The sequence below is a fragment of the Saccostrea echinata genome, unplaced genomic scaffold (assembly GCF_033153115.1).
Source record: "Saccostrea echinata isolate AGI-Se365-2 ecotype Australia unplaced genomic scaffold, CSIRO_AGI_Sech_v1 ptg000054l, whole genome shotgun sequence".
Lineage (NCBI taxonomy): Eukaryota > Metazoa > Mollusca > Bivalvia > Ostreida > Ostreidae > Saccostrea > Saccostrea echinata.
The window spans coordinates 48,470,001-48,492,302 of record NW_026889803.1 but is presented as its reverse complement, the minus strand read 5'-3'; the positions used below and the strand labels follow the sequence as shown (position 1 = coordinate 48,492,302).

Genomic DNA, 22,302 nt, shown 5'->3' with positions numbered 1-22,302 from the left:
TAGTCTTAACAACTTAATCTATATCAAATTAATATCAAAAATAAAAGGCTGGCCATCAAATGACATGCTATAAACTGACAAGCAGTTCTTCTGTCTAATTCCCAAAGGTCAGATACAGATAAGAGCTGCTTGATCAGAGATCCTCTAACAGAAATGATTGAGACAGCTAGCCTTCCTACATTAAAATCATTAATTAATCTTTAACTGGATGCATGTCCACTCATTACTCCCAACGGATGAATGGATCTATACATACTATCTGCTTTGTAGTGCAATAAAAATGCACATTTATGTCATTCTGATATTAAATTTAAAAACAAAGATTTTTTTTTTATTTGTTACAAACATTTATAAAAAGAAAAAAAAACTTGTGTAATCTTGATGCAATATTTTTAATAAGGTTCCTGCATTACTCTTAGATTTGTAGGAACTATCTACCATAATTAAAACATTTTTTTTTAAATATTTGATTATTTTTAGATTTAATGTCAGACTGGTTTTAAGCTGCAATTCATACAGACAACAGGCATGCTGATTCCAATAACCCCCCACCCCCCCAGTATAATTAGTTTTAATTATATTATACAATATCAATTACTTTATTATACAATATCAAATTAATTTATAATATACAATATCAAATAAGTTTTAATTACTTTTCACCAAATTCATTTTCAAAGTTAGGCTAGCCAACTATTTAATCCAACAGGGCTGATTCTTTTTACCCAGTTCCCAAGAGATATAGATAACACCTGCTTGATCAGAGATGCTCTACCAGTTAGCTCCTCACACTCAACACATTAATTTCTCTCTAATTTGACATGCAATTTTCTGTTATCAAATTCTCCTTGACCAGTGCTTGATAATTACACCCATGGGAGTGGTGGAATTTCTCTTGTAACATTACATTTGTTATAGATTGCTGTAAAGTATATAATGAAAAAATAAGTATTTTCTTGATTTAACATATTTTTAATAAGGATACTGCAACACTCTTGCATTTTTTGGGATTGTGTAATCTAATAGTAAAAAGACAGTTTTATTTTTAAATTTCACTTAAATTAAAGGTCACAGTGACCTTGAAATAGGTCGCGACACACCTTCTACCTAAGATGCATAAATTGGCCAAGTTTGATGATTTTAAGTCTAATAGTTTTCTAGTTATGAGCCGGACAGGATTTTTCCATATTTGGCCATAGCATCTTAATCAAAGGTCAGAGTGACCTACTTTTAGTGTGCGACACACCTTCTACCCAAGAAGCATCAGCTGACAAAGTTTGATTATCCTAGGCCTAATGGACTTTTGCGAGAAGCACTGACTTTTACAGTTGACGGCTTACTTTGACATTTAAACCTACCTTATGTACGGAGGTACGGAATTGATAATAGATAAAGAAACATTAATGTAGGTTATAGTTATGGTATTAGGGGCACTAACAATATAGACCAACACAAGAGATGATTAGAAGTAAAATAAAATTACTTAAAATGACTTACTCATGAGAGATAGTGTCTCCTTTTATTTTCATTTTCTAAAGGAATTTTTAAAAAAAAGAAAATACATTCTGGAAGGAAAACTTGGCAGAAGTAAGTCAAGGTGGGAAGGGAGGAGGTTGAGGGAAGAATTTATACCGATCCCTTCCTAGACAACGTAATATGGGCTTTGAAATGGTCCATTATTATCGTTTTATTAACTGTTAAGCTAAATATTTATATCGCAAAAGAGCTTCCATATATTTTTCTGGTGTAAAAGTAAGCCGTCGATTGTAAAAGTCAGCGCTTCTCATAAAAGTCCAACAGTATTAAAGTTATGAGCTGGACACGAGAAAAGCTAACAGACAGACAGACGGACATGAACGCCATAACATAATACGTCCCGTCTAAAGACGGGCGTATAAAAATCAGAGGGTTAAAATATCATGTATATTGTCTTTAAAGAAGACATAATGTATGTAAAAACCAGAAGTCTCTGATGAGACTGTAGCTCTACTGGTCTGTACTTATAACAAAGGAAAAGTAGCACTTGGATTTAAAACTTTGCAACATGCAACAATAAATAGAATTATGTATCTTAATGTAGTCTACTTCTGTGCCAAGTTATATTAAAATCAAACGAAAACTGTAGGAGGAGTAGCGTTTTGAAAGTATTTCAAAGAAATTTCTTTTTAGTAACCACGACAACATCATTCTCTGAAATCAAATACCAAAATACATATTATGTATTGTAGTGTAATCTAATTGTGTGCCAAATTAGATTGAAATCAGACCAAAACTGTAGGAGGAGTAGCGTTTTAAAGGAATTTCACAGAAATTTCTATTTTTAGTAACCATGGCAACACCGTTCATCGAAATAAAAAACTGATGCATAATATTATGTATCTTAGTGTAGTCTACTTGTGTGCCAAGTTAGATCGAAATCAGACCAAAACTGTAGGAGGAGTAGCGATTTGAAAAATTGTTTACAGACAGACGGACATCTAGACAGACGGACGGATGACGGACACCTTACTATCGCATAAGCTCTACTGGTCAGACCAGTATCTATCAGAGACCAGAAGAGCTAAAAAGAAATTGGATAAATAAAACTTGGGGGTGTTATCTCAGAATGGCAACAACATGAGATCAGATGCCATTCTTAAAGCGGGAAAAAGCATAAAATACAAGAAATAATGCCGAAGTGAGCGACAAAAAAAGTGGTGGTGTAAATCGAAGGTTTTTACAACACTTAAATCTGTAGCTCTTTGCTTTATCTGTCCGAATTTTTCAAGCAGAGAGCTACAGTTCTGCAACTAGAAGATTTTGTGACAAAGTTACAGATAGGTAGACATACAACATCCATGAAAAAAAAGATAATTTATGTTTCTTCCTATTGGAAGACCCCCCCCCCCCTTTTCCATGATTTCATTTGCTTCCTTTGCATTAATTCTTCTTTTGGAAAAATCAAAATTGCGTTATTGGGCTCCAAGAAAAATGATGTACTGACAAGCTCTGACATTTATGCCTTCCTCTTACAACCAAGTATCCATAGTGTCGGTAAATAAAAGTATTGAAATTTTTTATTAAAAGCTTTGACAAACAGAAATGTACAGAATCAGCCAATGATCTAGAATCAATATCAATTCTTTTAGAAAGTTCTCTGGAAATCAAACAATCTCTATGCTTCATATAGATTTATGGAAGTTACCATCCTGGATTTGATATCAATTTGATTTAAAAATGCAATATAATGTAGATATGTTTTAGTAACTAGTAAATAGGTCTCCACTTTGAAGACAATTCAAAGGTCAATGTATATTTCGGTCATGATGAAAAGAGGCACAACCCTTTATGGTGATACTTTTTGGTCAAACAATGTAAGCCTAATATGATAAATGATAATTAAGTTTTGGCACTGATAATTTTTCTTGCTGAAAAAGTAAAACTCTAAAGTCAAAGATAATTGTCATTTAATGGTCATATCACAAATCTTGAGATCATGTACCTATCTGCTAAATTACATACATCTGGGTCTCAAAAAAAAATAGTACCTAATACTTGGTCTTCTGATAATACACCCCACAAACTTTATAAGCCCAAGGTAAAAGATAAAAAAAAGTTACAGTGCTGATGAGGTTATATTAGAGGAGCAAAAAAAGTATGGGATTACCCCCAGAAGAAGAAATCTGGGCAAAACACTATGTCACCCTATACTGAAAGCATAACAGACATGAAAACAAGAGGCCCATGGGCCTTGAATCGCTCTTCTGATAAACTGTACAACCTATCACTTCTATTTGAAGCCTCGAAGTATCCTGTATATTTAGATAAACCCTTGAAATTCCAATTCACACTCTCAGAACCCAAGATGATTCTAAGCCAATTAGTACCTGAGAGTTGCTCATGGTGACCTACTTATCACTTGTCATTCTCTGAGGACCCATCAACTAAGTTTGATGATTCAAAGCCAATTAATACCTAAAATATTTTTTAAAATTATAACCATAAAATTTTACAAGTAGGTCAAAGTGACCTACTTTTCAATTGTTTTACTCCAAGGACCCAAGATGCATCAACTGACAAAGTTTGATGATTCTAAGCCAATTAGTACCTGTAATATTTAATTAAAGCCATAAATTTTCAAAAGTAGGTCACCGTGACCAACTTTTCAGTTGCTGTACTCCGAGGACCAAAGATACATCGACTGACAAAGTTTGATGATTCTAGCCAATAAGTACCCAAAATGTTTAATTACAGCCATAAATTTTCAAAAGTAGGTCACAGTGACCTACTTTTCAGTCAACCTACTCCGAGGACCAAAGATGAATCAACTGACAAATTTTGACGATTCTAAGCCAAATAATTCCTGAAAATATTAAATACAGCCATAAAATTTCAAAAGTAGGTCACCGTGACCTACTTTTCAGTTGTTGTACTCCGAGGACCCAAGACGCATCAACTGACAAAGTTTAATGATTCTAAGCCAATTAGTACCTGAAATATTTGATTAAAGCCATAAATTTTCAAAAGTAGGTCACCGTGACCTACTTTTTAGTCGACCTACTCCGAAGACCCATGACGCATCAACTGACAAAGTTTGATGATTCTAAGCCAATTAGTACCTGAAATATTTAATTACAGCCATAAATTTTCAAAAGTAGGTCACGGTGACCTACTTTTCAGTCAACCTACTCCGAGGACCCATGACGCATCAACTGACAAAGTTTGATGATTCTAAGCCAATTAGTACCCAAAATATTTTATTAAAGCCATAAATTTTCTGAAAGTAGGTCACGGTGACCTACTTTTAATCGACCTACTCTGAAGACCCATGACGCATCAACTGACAAAGTTTGATGATTCTAAGCCAATTAGTACCCGAAATATTTAATTAACGCCATAAATTTTCAAAAGTAGGTCACTGTGACCTACTTTTTAGTCGACCTACTCCGAAGACCCAAGATGCATCAACTGACAAAGTTTGATGATTCTAAGCCAATTGGTACCTGAATATTTAATTATAGTCATATAAATTGAAAAGTAGGTCATGGTGACCTACTTTTCAGTTGACCTTTTTTGAGGACCCAAGATGCATCAACTTACAAAGTTTTATGATCATAGGACTTAAAATGTCCAAATTATGCCTCTAAAACGCTTTGAAATCAAATGCCTGCAAAGTTCAAAAAGTAGGTCACTGTGACCTACTTTTTAATAAATATGTTTTATGGCCCCAAGATGCATCATTTTACAAGATTTAATGATTCTAAGCCTCCCCGTATTCGAATTAATGACTTTAATTGTTTTAAAAAAGATTAGCCATAAAGTTCAAAAAGTAGGTCAAGGTGACCTCTTTTTAGTTGATGTACTTTGAGGACCCAAGATGCATCAACTGACAAAGTTTGATGATCATAGGCCTTAAATTGTTCAAAATATGCCTCTAAATCATTTTGAAAAAGAATGGCCGCAAAATTTAAAAAGTAGGTCACCGTGACCTACTTTTGAGTCAACATGATATGAGGTCCTTAGATGCACCAACTGACAAGATTTGATGATCCTAGTCCTTATCGTACGAAAAATATCAACATTTTAATAAAATGTAATTTTTGGTCAACTTTGAAGTGACCTTGAGACCACACCCTTTGCCCCAGGGTAAATCCCCGTGCAAATTTTAATCTACAACATATCCTCATCCTTTTGTGTAAGTTTGGTGATAATCTGCCCAGTGGTTCTTGAGAAGAAGATTTTTTAGCAACCAGTACTTTTGTTTCTATTTTCCTAATTATCTCCTCTTGTTAAAGGGTCACAACCCCAGTTTTAGTATAAAAGGGAGCCCTTGGGCCAAGGATACCCTGTGACAAATTTGACAATAATTGGCCAAGGGGTTCTTGAGTTATGGCCCATATTCTAAAAAGTTTACGCACACCGCACAAATGGCCATAGCATTAGCTCTTTGAGCCTTTGGCTCAGAAGAGCTAATAAAATAGAATGTTAAAGAATTACTACTAACATGATTTTGCATTCAAAAATTATCTCCCTTTACAATTTTTTCTGAATTGGTATCATACATCATCTCACATGCCTTTTTTTTTTTTTTTTACTTCTCTTTACATCCTGAATTACCTCCTTAGCACATCAGTATTTTCAAATTTTGACATAGGATTAATTCACTATGCATCGGACACCCTCGCACTTCAACAAGTTCTAGTGATATCACTATCAACCGAATATTATCAAAATAGAACTTAACATGTAGGCCTAGTTAAAATATAATTTTTTGACACAATTGTGTGTTATTTATTGAGAAACTATCACTAAAAACCGATTTTTTCTAAATAAGTCAGAATTCACCATGGATCGGATAATATTCACCATGCATCGGACATACGGTATTTAAACCAGAAAAATATCATACCTTGATCTCGATGCTTTAAAATTAGTGATATCGGAACATTTTATCTTTTATTTGAAAATTAACCTTCTGATTAAATTTGAATGACTATTTCGATCCACAAATGTGAAGAGATTTTAGTGGCACCACATCACCTTTGAGAGGCTTTACAATGCCAGTAACATGGCAATTCACACCTTTGTCTCCTGTGTTATCATCATCTAGTTTAAATAAATAGAGTCCACTTCTAGTCATCATATATTGATAACTTGTATTTCTACTGAAAATTTAGAGTTTTTATTTTTTATTTCCGTAAAAAACAGCTGTCATTTGGGTTTTATATGAAAATGGAAGTGATTACCCATGCATCAGAAAGTGTCCGATGCATGGTTAATTTGTGTCCGATGAACGGTGAAATAAACATACTAGTAAAAAACAACTCTTAAAATAATATTATACAAACATTGAAGTAAAAATTTTGAAAAATTTCTTTAAAATTATCAATCATTGACAAATTTTACCTAGGTCCGACTCTTCCGTTGAAGTCTATTTAAAAGAACGACAACTCTAAAAATTGCAAACTCGTAAAATTCTGGTTACTCCCCTTTGATGATGCAAAAATATGACATAATTTCAAGGCCATTTTTGTGGTATTTTTATCACAACATGAAAATAAAAATCGGCATTATTAAAAAGTTTAAATCTTCACCTTTAAGATAGAAACAAGTTAAAACACGGGGAGACTCAGGTTCAATGAAAGTTTATTGCTTAGAGTTGTGCAAAGCAAGGTATGTGTCCGATGCATGGTTAACTCACCCTATAACCTTCCTTACCTAAGCCCTTCTACTTTGGTTTCATAGTCTTTTATGATGGAAGTCACCACTTCTTCCCTTTCAGGTGCCACAGCACCCATATCATGTTTCAAGCACCGTAACCCAGGCAACATTGCTTCCTGAACCAACTGATCATTGATGACTAAATGTCAAGGCCAAAAATAAAGTTCTAGGATTGAAAAATGAACCTTAAAGTAAATGAATAATTTATGTTAATCAACTGTTGCTTCTAATAAGAAGCTTATATATTTTGTTTTAAAAATTATGTATACATGTAGTCTGTCCCATGCTACCAATGACATCACTTTTTGCATTTTATACTCAAATTACATAAATACCTGGGCTTTCAAACTACATGTATGTTTGATCAATAGATCATTATTTCCCAAACTTTCTGCATTTTTAGGAACCCTCAAATTCCACTAGCATATTGACATGGCAGCAAATTCAAAGTTTACGGGGATTCAACATTATGAAAATGGCTGCTATTTCAGAAATGGATCAGATAATCTCTGGTAATAACGACAACTCCCACCTAAACTTGACAGCTTATAAATTTCTGTAGACTTTGAAAAATTGTATCATGTGGTTTCCTTAGACTTTGAAAAATTGTGTCATACATGTTTGTTTCAAGTTGTATGTATCCAATTTGGCTATAACTGGATTGAAAAAAGATGAAACTTTAAAGTTTATGATATTTTCTTTGAAAACAAGTCAATTTATTTGATATCATTTAAAATGTTGTGGAAGTGCTCATGTAAGACAGACTATAAGAAGTTGCAATAAAGAGGATACAGCAACATGAAAGAGCACTGTAGGCTTCAAACAGCTGCAGTGCCACCTCTGTTCGCTTCCTGTCATCCTGCTGATGGTTGTTATTGAGTGCCACAAAAGCCAAGCGAGGAAGAATCACTGAAATAAAAAAAATCAATTAAAATGAGATGTCTTATATGTCACGAAAATGCTTTTTATTGAAAATGTCAGTTTGCAATGGCCATGAAACAAATATGATACACGATACATAGAATCCATTTATTAATTCTTATTCCCAATGATATTCCTCTGTTAATAAACTTCCAATGTCATTGTCCTCTGGATGTTCATATTTTAGAAATGCCAATATCAAGAACATTATGAATCAGCAATTTTATGAGGCCATTATAAAAGTGTATTCAACTAAGTGTTAAAAGGTACTTTACTAATCCACCCATATTGTAATGAATTATTCTCTGGGACTCAAGTTTTCCAAGGCCAAAAGCAAGAACAAATCTATATTTTCTGTGTGGAAATTACTTGTTGAAGGACAATCAAATAACTTAAGAAACCTGCTCTGTTCATTTATTGATCTTGAAGACAATGAAGTAGATCTCAATATATTATCTTGTTATGAGGAGATCCAGAATATCAAGCACACACCTTTTCTCAAACAAAACACTCCTTCATCTGTATAAACAAATGCAACATAAAAAAAAGTCGTAAAATTCTCTTGTAGAAAATATGACAATGGATCCATTAGTGGTTTATTTTGTTTGTAATAAAAAGCCTGCACGTTAAGATGCAGGCTTACGAACCTGAGACATTCCCCCAGTGTTTTAGTGTCATCAAGATTTAATGTATAGAGAGCTTTGACGAAGCGACCAGCGTTACTTTTCAATGTAGAGAGCTTCAACAGTGGCCATTTCTTACTGAGATAAGTAATCGGTCAGTATTACATTAAAGGCTGTATCTTGCTATTGAGAGGCTTGTTAGTAATCAAATCAGCTTTTGTTACATGATGTTCTGAAGAATAATCTGGACCTTCTAGTGCCGAAATATTGGTCTTCATTCAGTAACCTCTTCACTTCTACAGTAACAGTCTAGCTGACTGATCTTCCACTGATTCTAGGGCTTTGTATTGAATGAATTAACACTCAATAGGTAAGATAATTATTTAAAATCAAATTTGCATTTTATATTATTCTCAAATTAAATCAACCAAAAAAAAAAAAAAAAAAATTCACGTCAAACAGTGCAATTTCTTTTCCTTTTTTCTCCTTGATTTTGTGACTATTTCGGATTACCTATGAATTTTATTTCTTAGCTAAAAATTTTTTTGATAGAAGTTATAATTCATATTATGAATATTCATTTATTTTGCATATACTTTGTCTATGATGTAACCCTTTAAACTTGTGTAAAATTTCATGAAAATAATTTTTGAAATTGTTTGGAAAAAAATTACTAAAAGATAAAAACAACTGATTGTTCTGAAAGAGTTTAAAACAAGGAGACTACTGAACAGAGGTCTCCACTGAAACTGTAGCTCTACCTTTTAGACTTGATGTATATTTATTATCCTGATGAATTTTAAATTATTACTGTAATCTAAAGTATCAATTAACACACTTCCCTACAGTGAGGGAAAATAACAAGCAAGATTATTTCAGCATAAGCAATATGTAATATTATTGAAGTTAAAATCTTCTTAGATCTGTTCTATATTTGACCAGATGCAAAATAATTTACATGGAATTTCTTTAAATTTGTTTCTTCACTCCCAAACAGAGTTTCTTTTTAGCTTTCTTTAAATTACTCTGTTAGAAATTCAAGCAATTATTTGATTAGTTACTGTGATGTCATAATATGCCTGGTACTATGACATCATATTCTACTACCAGTAGCTACAAAATATGCATGTGAACTGCGGAGTGATAATGTTCGGAGAGTTTGAAATGTAAAGGGAGAAACAAGTTCTATATCTTGTGCGAGTTGGTTACCAGTTTTTTTCTCAAACAAACTCTCATTACTTAATTTCTTAATTGTCACTAGATACATAGTAAACCTTGAGTCTCTTGATATAAAAAAATGATTATAGAACAATCAGCAAATGAAGTTTGTGAAAAAAATCTTGACTTGTTTCTGTAAAATTATGCTAAATACAAATTTGAAGTCAAGGTCAAAGAAAAAGGTCAAGGTCAAAAATGTTGATGCAGTTGAATAGCTCTCACCAATATCTATCAGCATATTATATTTGATTAAAATATCTTAAATAGTTTCTTTGCTCGATACCATTTTAGGAAAGTGAGGTCAAGGTCAAAGAAAAGGTCAAGGTCAAAAGATGTTGATGCAGTTGAATAGCTTTCATCAATATGATTTAAGGTTTGATAAAAATAACTTGAACAGTTTCTTTGAATTTGAGCTAAACATAAACTTAAGAAAAGTAATATCAAGATCAAAGGAATTAAAGATCAAGGTCAAAAAATGGTGATGCAGTTGAATAGCTCTCACCAATATGTATCAGCATATTATATTTGATTAAAAATATCTTGAGTAGTTTTTTTGAAAGTAAAATTAGTTTCAAAGAAACTTAAAACTTAAAGTGTGACAGAAGGATAGAAGAACGGAAGACGGACATGACAAACACTACATGCCCCGGACATATTCATGGCGGGCCAGAAAAAGTTATAAATTGAAAGTAAGAAAAAGAATACTGCAGCCAATTTCAACTCTGTCCATCAATCCTGACATTTCTGTGAATAATGAATTAAACTTGGGATTATATCAAGGTCTGATAAAAAGGAAATAAAGATGGCATAAGTCCAAGTGATGAAAATGATATATCTCTGACAAACTCCCATGGGCTGTAATTCCCACTCCTGTGAAACTGTTTCTTATTGGATAAAAGATATGGCTAAATCTCATTAAGGGGTACTGGTCCTGCACAGATGAGTCTCAGCATGACATTGATCACAACATTCTGTCTATGGGAAGAAAAAAGATAAATTTGCTGGTCAAATAAGATTACAGATTAAACTCATAAACCTGGTGACAGAGAAATAAGATCACATTTTTTTCCTGCCAATTTTCTTCTAGAAACTATAGTTGATCTAATTAGCCGCTACTACATCCAGAAACTAATATTGGACTTGAAAAAAATCAATCTTGGCAAAAGCAGTTTGAATGTGAAGAAGAAAGGCACAAAAATTTATCACAATTTTATACACAGAATATTGTAATAAAACATGTACTAACTGGAACATGTACAGAAAACATATTATTAATATCAGAGTACACTTATGCCTGAGATAATATAAACAAAAATAAGCATATTCTTATCAGTCTATTTAGGCCTCGAACTTTCTTTTTTTTTTTTTTTTAATTTCCCCCCATAATTTTTTGTATCTCCATTCCCAAAATAAAGAAAAAAATGCAGGGGTGGACTTTTTGAAAGGGGTGGGCAGAGATGGATATCTTAAAATTCATGTTTACGTTGCATTAAGTACAAATTTCATTGAATGCAAGTTATTCTGAACATTTATTATGACAAATACACTGATAAATATGCAAATTGATGCATATTGATTGATAGATGTATATACTAAAAGAACTTTCAGTCCTTTGATCCACAACTAGTAATTTTAAGCATTTTTTAAACATTAAATTTACATAGGAATACGGTTACCTTGAAAATCTATTACAACAAGCAAATTCAAAGAATTGTGGTCCCCCGCTTTCGGTGTTTTAGTGAGTGGGATGCCATTATTTATGGTATATTGTGTCAAATATGAACGCCCTATCATATGTCATGCAAAAGTAATCACCAAATTAATTTTTTTGAAAATTAGGTCAAACATGATGGTCAAGGTCAATGGGTAAAAAAATATAGCATGCTCGAAAACTTGTTACAGGCAATGCACATGTCAAATTTGAAAGCCCTATCTCTTCTCTATCAAAAGTTATAAGGAAAGATAACATTTTTGAAAAGTAGTTCAAACTTCAAGGTCAAGGACATGGGGTCAAAAAATCATAGTGTATTTAGAAAGGTATTGTCACAGGTAATACACATGTGTAATATGAAAGCCCTATCTCTTCTCATTCAAAAGTTATGACCAAGGTTAAAGTTTTTGAAAAGTAGGTCAAACTTCAAGGTCAAGGTCACGGGGCAAAAAATCATAGTATATTTGAAAAGGTCTTGTCACAGGTAATGCACCTGTGAAATATGAAAGTCCTATCTCTTCTCATTCAAAAGTTATGACCAAGGTTAAAGTTTTTGTGACAGACAGACAGACTGACAGACTACAGCTAGACAGACTTAAAGACTGACAGACGAATGAACTTTAATGTTTAAGATTAAGTTGTGTACAGTAAAAAATGCTTATAGCAAAGTGCCAGGGACAAACAGTTGTGCTTCTTTACAAGCATAATTTGTTTTATCCATTAAGTTTAAAATATATTTTAAAGTTGATGAGAATGAAAATTGATTTGCTGTAAAGGTCCATTTATTATAAGCGTGTTTGCTATAAGCATGTTTTACTGTATAAAGACATGTCAAAACACATAAAACACCCTCAGAATAAGAAAAGGTTATCAATTTTTAGCTCAGAATATTAACTTTTAGGAAAGTCAATATAATTGATTCCTATTGCAACTAATCCCTATTTTTTCAGTTTCTTCAGTCTACGATATTTTCGTAAAAGTTGTATAATTTTTTAGCATGTCATTCAATGAAAGTACATTCTACTTTATTTTTTAAGGTAATAACATATGTCTGGTAGAAATCTATATATTCATTTGTATCTCTTAGAGGATTTTCTAGGATAAACTTGTCACAACAAATAACTGCTCTTCATTTTTTTTTTTAAGAATTGTGTCCTTAACTGTTACTTCCCCCCAAAATTTGCATTTTTCATCAAATTTTTCTTCAGGATCAATGTTTCTGTTTAACACCTTTCTCAAAAGCCATTCTATTCTGTTGTCAGGGCAGAATTGTGATAGTGTAACTGTAACATTTGGCCTACAAAATGAAAAGGGCTTCACAAGCTCAGTATCTCTTCCTCCCTTGCATATCAGAAGCTGAACATCAATATATCTGCTTTGTTTGATAAATTGATTAGCAAAAATAAATTAAGTCTTGGTGCAACCTCCAGTGAATTACTGAACACATTTTATGGTTGTGCTGTTGGATTTTCAAATAAACATAAATCTTAGTTTTCTAAGGCTTTGACATTGGAGTGTGTTGCAGCAGAGGTAAAGTCATTTCTTTATACTTAATAATCGGACAGATAAACTCCATCATCAAATTTGGCTTTTCATCATTCTATATTTTTATGATTTCTGGGAAAAGACTTCAAATGAAATCCTGCAATTCTTTTTTAGAATTTAGTTTTCCCTTAATGCAAATAAACCGTAAGTTACTGTGAATCAAATTAGAACCACATTCACATCAAGAATTTAATGTGAATAAGTTTAATTCAAATTAATTTATTGCACATCAAATTACTTCACACTAGCTCCATGTGAACACTAAGCTAAGCTAATTCGAATTAAATTCTGGTGCATGCATAATAGAAAAATTGCACTACCTACCACACGTCAGTGGTCAGACATCAGTACTTATGCTATTTTTTGTTCACTTAATTTTAAGATCCACCTCTTAAAACTGCACAAGACATTTGGAACATCTAGACTGTGACGTCACATGACGTCGTATGTTAGCAGCATTTCCATAAATGAAGTTTGAAAAGTGCAAAATTTTAACAAAGAATGTTTAATCTACTATCTGTATGCAATATCCATTAAATTAAGGTGATTTTTTGTGTGTGCATTTTTAGTTGTTGTTACCGCGTGAACAAAGTTAGCAGCGAGAACAACAAGCGTTGCATTGTGGGTCAAGAGTTACGTACACTGCATCAAAAAATTCAACGAATGTGCAGTAGTCCGAATTTTCTCCTCGCACAGGTGTTTGTCGTTGTCGTTAGAGCTCACAGTGATGTGCGGCACTTTGCGCCGCTCACTGCACTTGCTATTAATACTATAAGCTTGCATATTAATATTACATACTATAATAGCCATAACCTTGATGATGTTGAGAAGATTCTTTAATTTGTTTATATATTTTTTCTTATATATTCCCATGTAAAACTTTGATTCCCTACTGTGGCTGCATTCTACGGGGGTTTGGTGGGGTGGGGGTGAGGTTGGAAGAGGGGGTATAATTCGAGCAAATTTTAATCTACACTATGTCAGTAGGTTTTCCAATAAGTTTCATTTTATCTGGCTCAGTGGTTCTTGAGAAGATTTTTAAATGACCCCACCAAAGTTTCACTCTTAATTTACTTCCATTGAAAGAAGGTATCACCCTTCCTTTGAACAAACTTGAATTCCCTTCACGTAAGACTGGTTTGTGGCAAGTTTGGCTGAATTTGGCCAATTGGTCTGGAGAAAGTTGAAAATGTGAAAATGTAACAGATGACACACATCAGACAGATGCTGGAAACTTTTAGACTGAAGCTCGATTGTTCCTTTGGCTCAGGTGAGCTTAAAAGGGAACAAATTAAGTATCCAGCTCATATACCAAAGTGGGAGTCGATAAACAAACAAATATGACAAGGTAGAGAGCATTTTATAAAAATACAACCGGACTTTTAGTAAGCAACCTTTCAAGAGAAATGCTATAACAGTCACAAATGACAGGTATGTAGTCTCTTAAAGCAGGGAATCATATTCTAGCAACTTTTAAAGTACATGCATAAATAGTACGTAGTAATACATATACTTCCTTTTTTATAATATGGATAAGTTTCTTTTTGATACCATCACACACTATATAAATACTGCATGTAGTTGAGTGTAACATTGAAAATTTTCACCCCAAGAAAACCATTGTCAACCGAGGCGCAGCCAAGGTTGACAATGGTTTTCGAGGGGTAAAAATTTTCAATGTTACACTCAACTACATGCAGTATTTATTATATAAATACTGCATGTAGTTGAGTGTAACATTGAAAATTTTCACCCCAAGAAAACCATTGTCAACCGAGGCGCAGCCGAGGTTGACAATGGTTTTCGAGGGGTGAAAATTTTCAATGTTACACTCAACTACATGCAGTATTTATTATATTATACTGAATGTTTTATACAAATACATATTACAGTGAACCTTGCGCGCATGAATTCTGCGCAGTCAATATTTTTTTTGAATAACACCCGTCGTCAAGCAATGTTAACTGTTGCTACGCTGGTGGGCGTGGCTTCATTATTCAGCGGGTAATAGTGTTTTTTAACAAATGTTTCTCGACGAATCAGATTCAACTAATTTACATGAAAGTATAATATTATATTATACTGAATGTTTGAACCTTGCGTGCATAAATTCTGCACAGTCAATATTTTTTGGAATAACATCAGTCGTCAAGCAATGTTAACTGTTGCTATGCTGGAGGGCGTGGCTTCATTATTCAGCGGGTAATAGTATTTTTTTAACAAATGTTTCTAGACGAATCAGATTCAACTAATTTGTAATACATGAAAGTATAATATTATGAAATATTATATTAAAGAGTATGATATTGCAGACTTCTTTTTGTAAATTGGGATAAGGGGCTTATACTGAGCAATTTATTACATTTGTTACTGAAAGCAGAGCCAGAAGTCGTAAACTATGTTTAAGATGGAAAATGATGGTCACTTGTCACATTAGACAGGGAGTCGCTGAATGCAGGTAAATTATAATGAAAAATTCTCAGGAGGAAATTTAATGGTCACATATGACAGGAAGTAGCTAAATACAGCTGGTTGCTATAACAGGTTTGACTGTATATTGATATATACATGTTTATCAAATGGTGTGGAAGGATCCTTCAATATCTAAAATCTGAAAAAAAGTGAGACTAATCAAATTAGAAAGCTTATAGGTATGGCATGTGTGTTAAAATTGTATTTCTAAGATTTTTTCCTTTTAGGAAGTTGTATAATGAAATATACCTTTTAGTAATTTAAATAAATGAGCTTACAGAGCAAAATCAAGCAAACAGAGGTCAAGATCATAGAATTCAGACACAATCAATATGCTCTCAACAACATGTATCAATAATTAAAAGAAAATCTTCACAGTGCTAAGAAATGCAATGCAATGGCAAGGCCATAGAACAAGGTCAAGATTCCAAATTTTTAATACTGCACTACTGTTCTCACCACTTATATCCATGTAATAGCCAGATTGAATAATCAGCTAAATGTGGAATGGATAGACACAGACAGCCTAAAACACTGTAAATCACCAATACCTATACAAAGTCTAGATAAAGCTGAAGAACACATGTGCATGTTTTCATTGTCACCCAGTCTCAAGAGAACAATTCTAAGATTCATTGTTATATTACTTTGCGTGATTGTACTTATTATGCACAACACTTCCAAAGCAAGTGATACTTATATTAAATTTCAGACAGAAATATAATAATTAATTGTGTTGATTTATTATTTCATCAATACTCAGCTGTGTCCAAGTCCTACTGTATCAGTGTCATGTTGTGTCTCAATGCTATAATAACTCTAGCTGCAGTCAATGGGCCAATCATACCTCAATGTAAAAATTCAACTGTGTTTACACAATAAAATGCAAACTGTTGCTGATATTGATTAAGGAAGTCTACTACCTCTATTTCATTATACCTAATTGCTTCAAACAGGGAAGGGTCTCTTTGTTAGATCTTTGTAAGAAGGTTCATTGACCCTTTGATAAGAGAGATAACTGCAATAAATGACTTACTATTCATTTACAGATTTGTCAAGTTAAATTGCATGCACTTTGGTCAAATTTTGTTCTGCAAAGTATGTATGCTGATATTATGTGCATTTTCATTATGAATTAAATTTCGCTTAGAAAAAACAAAATATAATAAGAGTGAACATTGCAAATGGAAAATATGCCTTATTGATAAGCATTCTCTTCACACAACTTGACATATTGACATATGATACAAAGAATACAAATATTATGCAAAGAAAGGGGTAAGATTTTCAAGGTTTGAGGAAAAAATATTGGTTCAAGGGAATTTGGTTTCGTGGTTGAAGAAATACCGAGTTGCTATACATTTAAAATTTTACACTTTCTGAAGAACATGAATTTGTGGGTCTTTTCATATACCAAACAACAGAGAGGAAAAATTAAACCCTCAAACTAGATGTTTCATGTAAGAAACGCCACGAATGTCCCCAAAGGCAGCCAAAATTTCAAATGCCATATCTAGTTTTAAAAGATTTTTTTTTCTAAGTTCAAGGGGCAAAACTAAGATAACAAGATGTGTTTAATGTGAAACACTGATGCCCCCATATGGCAACTCATAACAAAGGTTAAACTTTTTCGAATGCAATTGAAATATGTTGGTACCGAAAGTAAGGTCTTGTCTTGAGGAATATACCTGTGAAATATGAAAACCCTAGAAGCAACCATTTAATAGATATGGAAAAGGTTAAAGTTTTTCAAAAGTAAGTCAAACATCTAGGTCAAGTTCAAATGGTCAAAATTAATGGTTTCCAAGGAAAGGCCTTCTCACAAGAAATACACATGTGAAATATGAAAGCCCTAGCACCAACCGTTCAAAAGTTATATCCAAGGTTTAAGTCTTTCAAAAGTAGGTAAAATTCCAAGGTCAAAGGGTCAAAGTTGTTGGGTCTTGTCACAAGGATTACTTATGTGAAGTATGAAAGCCCTATCACCAATTATTCAAAAGTTTTGGCCAAAGTTAAAGTTTTCAAGAAGCAAGTCAAAGTCCAAGGTCAAAGGGTCAAAGTTGTTGGTATAAAAAGGAAGGTGTTGTCAGAACAATTACATATGTGAAGTATGAAAGCCCTAGCACCAACTATTCAAAAGTTATGGCCAAGGTTTAAGTTTTGCAAAAGTAGGTTAAACTCCAAGGTCAAGGTCAAAGGGTCAAAGTTGTTGGTATCCAATGGAAGGCCTTGTCACAAGGATACATATGTGAAGAATGAAAGCCCTAGCACCAACCATTCAAAAGTTATGGCCAAGGTTAAAGTTTTTCAAAGTAGGTCAAACTCCAAGGTCAAGGTCAAAGTGTCAAAATGTTTTTGTATTGAAAGGAAGGTCTTGTCACAAGGATTACACGTGAAGTATGAAACCCCTAGCACCAACTGTTCAAAAGATATGGCCAAGGTTAACGTTTTTTCAAAAGTAGGTCAAACTCCAAGGTCAAGCCCAAAGGGTCAAAGATGTTGGTATCCAAAGAAAGGTCTTGTCACAAGGTATACCCATGTGAAGTTTGAAAGCCCTAACACCAACTATTCAAAAGTTATGGCCAAGGTTAAAGTCTGAAAAATTTTTGCAAAAGTGGGTCAAACTCCAAGGTCAAGGTCAAAAGTCAAATTTTATGGTACCCAAAGAAAGGTCCTGTCACAAGGAATACACAAATGAAATATGAAAGCCATAGCTCCAACCAATCAAAAGTTATGGGCAAAGTTAAAATTTTTACGGACAAACAGACAGACAGATAGACAGAAGACAGACAGACGGATGGACAGGGCAAAAACTATATGCCCCCGAATCTCAATTACAGGGGCATAAAAACTATACAATGTTAACCTTATTAAGCTCAAGAGGGATAACTCTGTCAAAAATCATCGGACCACAGCCATATTCGAACTTGACCTGTATTTTCTGGTATAATACCTGCACATGCAATTTCAACCTTTATTCCATCCCTACAAAACTTCAATAGTGGAAACTAAAAATTTCTTATTTTTTTGTAAGTTCAAGAGAGATAACTCTGTCAAAAATCATCATTTTATGGTGGGGGCATAAAAAATGAGTGATTTCACAGTATTGTACTTTGAAAATTTCTGTTTATTCACTATTTTCCATACAAACTTTTTAGTCATTTTTGTAGATAATGAGCTGATTATTGGTTCATGTTAACCGACCTATTTTCACAAAAGTTATTGTCCTTAGACTTTGAAAATTTCTAAACATTTTGCTGCTTTCTGAACTTTGTTTCCTGATGTGCTTGTAGATCATAAGTCAACAAAAGATTCAAGAAGCCTATGTTTCAGTTCCATCCATGGTTATTTTCATTTTCTAATGGACTTTCAAATGTTTTAAACTTGAATTTACTATATAAACTTGCAAGATTAAATAGTAAATTCAAGTTCAAAACATTTGAAAGTCCAAGAAAATGAAAATTGTTGTCACTTTTTTGAATGATACTCATGTTTTATTGAAAGATGATCTATAAAACAAATCAAAAAGGTTAGGGTGTCTGTTTTGGATAAGGATGGATGAACAGGTTCCTGCTCACAACTGCATCAACTGTGTGCTAAGGTTGATTTAACTCTTACAAAGCTTATTTATCATTTCTTTGAGAAACTCTTGCAAGTCACAGAAATTGGAAATTAAAATTCTTTCATCAAACTGCATGCCAAGATGAAACCACATTAATTAAAATATTTCCACCATCTGATAAAACAATGACTTTTCTCCTTTACCATGAAAAATTTTGAATCCCACATTATGGCCCAAACTAATCTCTAACGCTTCTCTGGATCCACACAACATGAACTTGCTTCAATACGTCTAACATGGTCTTGCAGTTATGGAGAAGATTTTCCCCCTGATTACATGCATTATGTAAAATTTAATCCCAATTTTTGCAACTCTAATCCAATATCCATTATTTGAAAAAAAAAAATTGAATCCTCGCAACTTGGAAATGTTAGCAAATTAATGGTTCAATTGTGGTTCTTGAGAGGATTTTAAATTGTGTTCTTCCAAAATAGTCCCATGTAAAACCTTGATCCCTTATTGTTGTCCCATCCTTCCCCAGGGAGTCATTTTTTAACAATTTAGAATTTACATTATCTCAGAAAGTTTAGCTTTCACATAAGTTTCATCTTTTCATCCAGAAGTTCTTGAGAAGATTTAAAAAAATTTCTTATTTATTCCCACATAAAAATTTGTTCCCCTATTGTGGTTCCATCCTATCCCCAGGGGCCATGATTTGAATAAATTAAAATCTTCATGACCTCTCAGGTAGCTTTCACACAAGTTTCACCTTTTCTGTTCAGTGGCTTTTGAGACAAGATTTTTAAAAATTAATGACCTTTTCCAATTTTTGCCTTTTCTTGATTATCTTCCTTTGGAAGAGGACCTGATTCTTCATTTGAAGAATTCAAAATTCCCTTTACCCAAGGATGCTTTGTGCCAAAGAACTATATATGGTAAGGACGTATTCCTGCCCCCATAATAGTCAAATTTTGAAAATCTCTTGAAATGAGAAAAAGTGCATATATTGTATAAAATAATCCAAATTAAGACAATATATTATGAAATTGGAAAAATTAGCTGGCTTTTCTTGTCTCTGTGACGTCACAAACTATTTGGATTTCCGTTATTTTTAAAATAGAGGCCAAAATACACAGAGTTTGTTCAATTTTGACTATAGTTTTTATAGAGCGCAAGCTTGCTCAGGTACCATATTCAAATATTTCATTGATATTATCATTCTACACATTATATCAAAAGATCTAGTCTGAGCAGACCTGCGCTCGATAATTTGCAATCAAAATACCGACGTAAAATATGCTATTTTCTCTCAAAATCATTGCAATTTGGAATTTACGTCATTTTATTGACGTCATATCTAACTTATGATGTCATAGTTGATAAAAATATTTAATGCTTTGAAGTCTGCAAATATCCACCTGGTTTAGAACATAATTAAAGATTTCTCCATCAAAGTTTTATTTTGGGGGCAGATACTGGCCACTACAGAATATAGTCCTTTCATTAAAATTAGTCCAGTGGATCTTAGGAGAAGTTTATAGATGAATGGACAGACAGCTAGAAAGATGGACAGACAGACAGACAGTGGATGATCAGAAAAGTTCACTGTAGCTTTCAACTCAGGTGAGCTAAAAACCCTTACAGTGACATTATACACCTAGTCAAGCTAATTTATACACAGCCTTAAGAGGAAGGATCAAAGTACTGATATAATAATGAAAGACAGGGTCAAATTACTAAATTTCATGATTTGTAAACTTAAAGGGTTTTAATATCACATCTCAAAATATTTCGATATGACAAAGTTTACATGTTTTTAAAATCAAATATTTAAATTTTTTTGCTAGAAAATTAAAATTGTTGATGTTTCAGTGATTCAAAGCTTGAATTTCTCAATATGCATATTTTGATCACCGATGCTACGCGCCATTGCTCTGACGTCATAGGTGTCAGTCCTGTTCAAGCAAAGTACTTATTGTGTATACAAAACGGCTCATTTGTTGTGTCTATTAAACCTGTTAGTAAATAAATAAGTGATAATTAATTGACAGCTAGAAATGTATAATTTGTGGCTCTAGGATGCACAATTGCACACAAGAAAGGTTTTAGGAGACCTTTTTCAACATTTCCTGGACTTGGTTGCAAGGAGAAAGGGGGCCCTTTTTTGTCTGCAAACACAAGGGCTTTGTCTCCATTCAGAAAAATCATTTATGCCCAATCACGATTTTTTTCTGTACTATAAAATATTTTAAGGACATGGTATCTTTGTAAAATGAAAAAAAAATACCCATCATGCATTTTTAAGTCACACAGAATCTAGTACATGCTAGTAGGAATGTTGTGAACTTCGTAATGGCGTATGGCACCATTGAACAGTGTTGAAGATGATATTCACTGCAACAGATAGAATATTTATAAACAGTTTATTAAAATAATGAAGAAGTTGAATTTAAAATTCTCATATTTATAAATATTTACGAAGTCCAACTTTAGTTATTCGTTCTATTTAGTTGGAAGTCCCGAGTTGTCAATGGCTTCGTCTTCGGTGTCCTCTCCTATTGTTGGCATATTTTCTTGGTAATTTCTCTCTGCTAGATGTTCATACATAAAAGATTGACCGTCTATAACTAAAAGAATATCGTCGATGTCAAAATTTCCACCAATCTTATTGTGTAGTGTATATTAATTAACGTCAAAATCTATTTGATACATTTTTCTTATGATAAGCTTTACGAGTTCTAATTAACCATTGACACCTATGACGTTTCAATACCTTGTGACCCCTATCTAATTAATGAAGATTTTTAATTCAAGAACTCTATATTACGGGCATTTTATAGCCTAATTATGACTGTTTTCAAAGTTATTTCATAATTAAATGATAATTATATGTTTCAAGAATATAACAGTGTTTCATTTTTAAAAAATTTAGATACGTGATAAAAACCCTTTAACAACTGTTGTGGAATTTTCTAGGGTTATGATACTAACTACCTTAAAAATTTTCTGAAATTTAAAATCAAAATGAAATTTAAAAAAGGCATTGTAAA

At 32.9% G+C, this 22,302-nt stretch overlaps 1 protein-coding gene across 1 annotated transcript in view; it reads right to left on the bottom strand.

Annotated features, from left to right (window-relative positions):
• LOC133172095 (RAB11-binding protein RELCH homolog) overlaps positions 1-22,302 on the bottom strand; it is an 86,779-nt gene that overhangs the window by 2,030 nt on the left and 62,447 nt on the right. Inside the window, exons 25-26 of the mRNA XM_061306903.1 lie at positions 7,993-8,109; positions 7,198-7,339 (exon numbers count right to left, since the gene is read on the bottom strand). Coding sequence (XP_061162887.1) covers positions 7,198-7,339; positions 7,993-8,109 — 259 coding nt within the window. The remainder of the gene's footprint in view (positions 1-7,197; positions 7,340-7,992; positions 8,110-22,302) is intronic.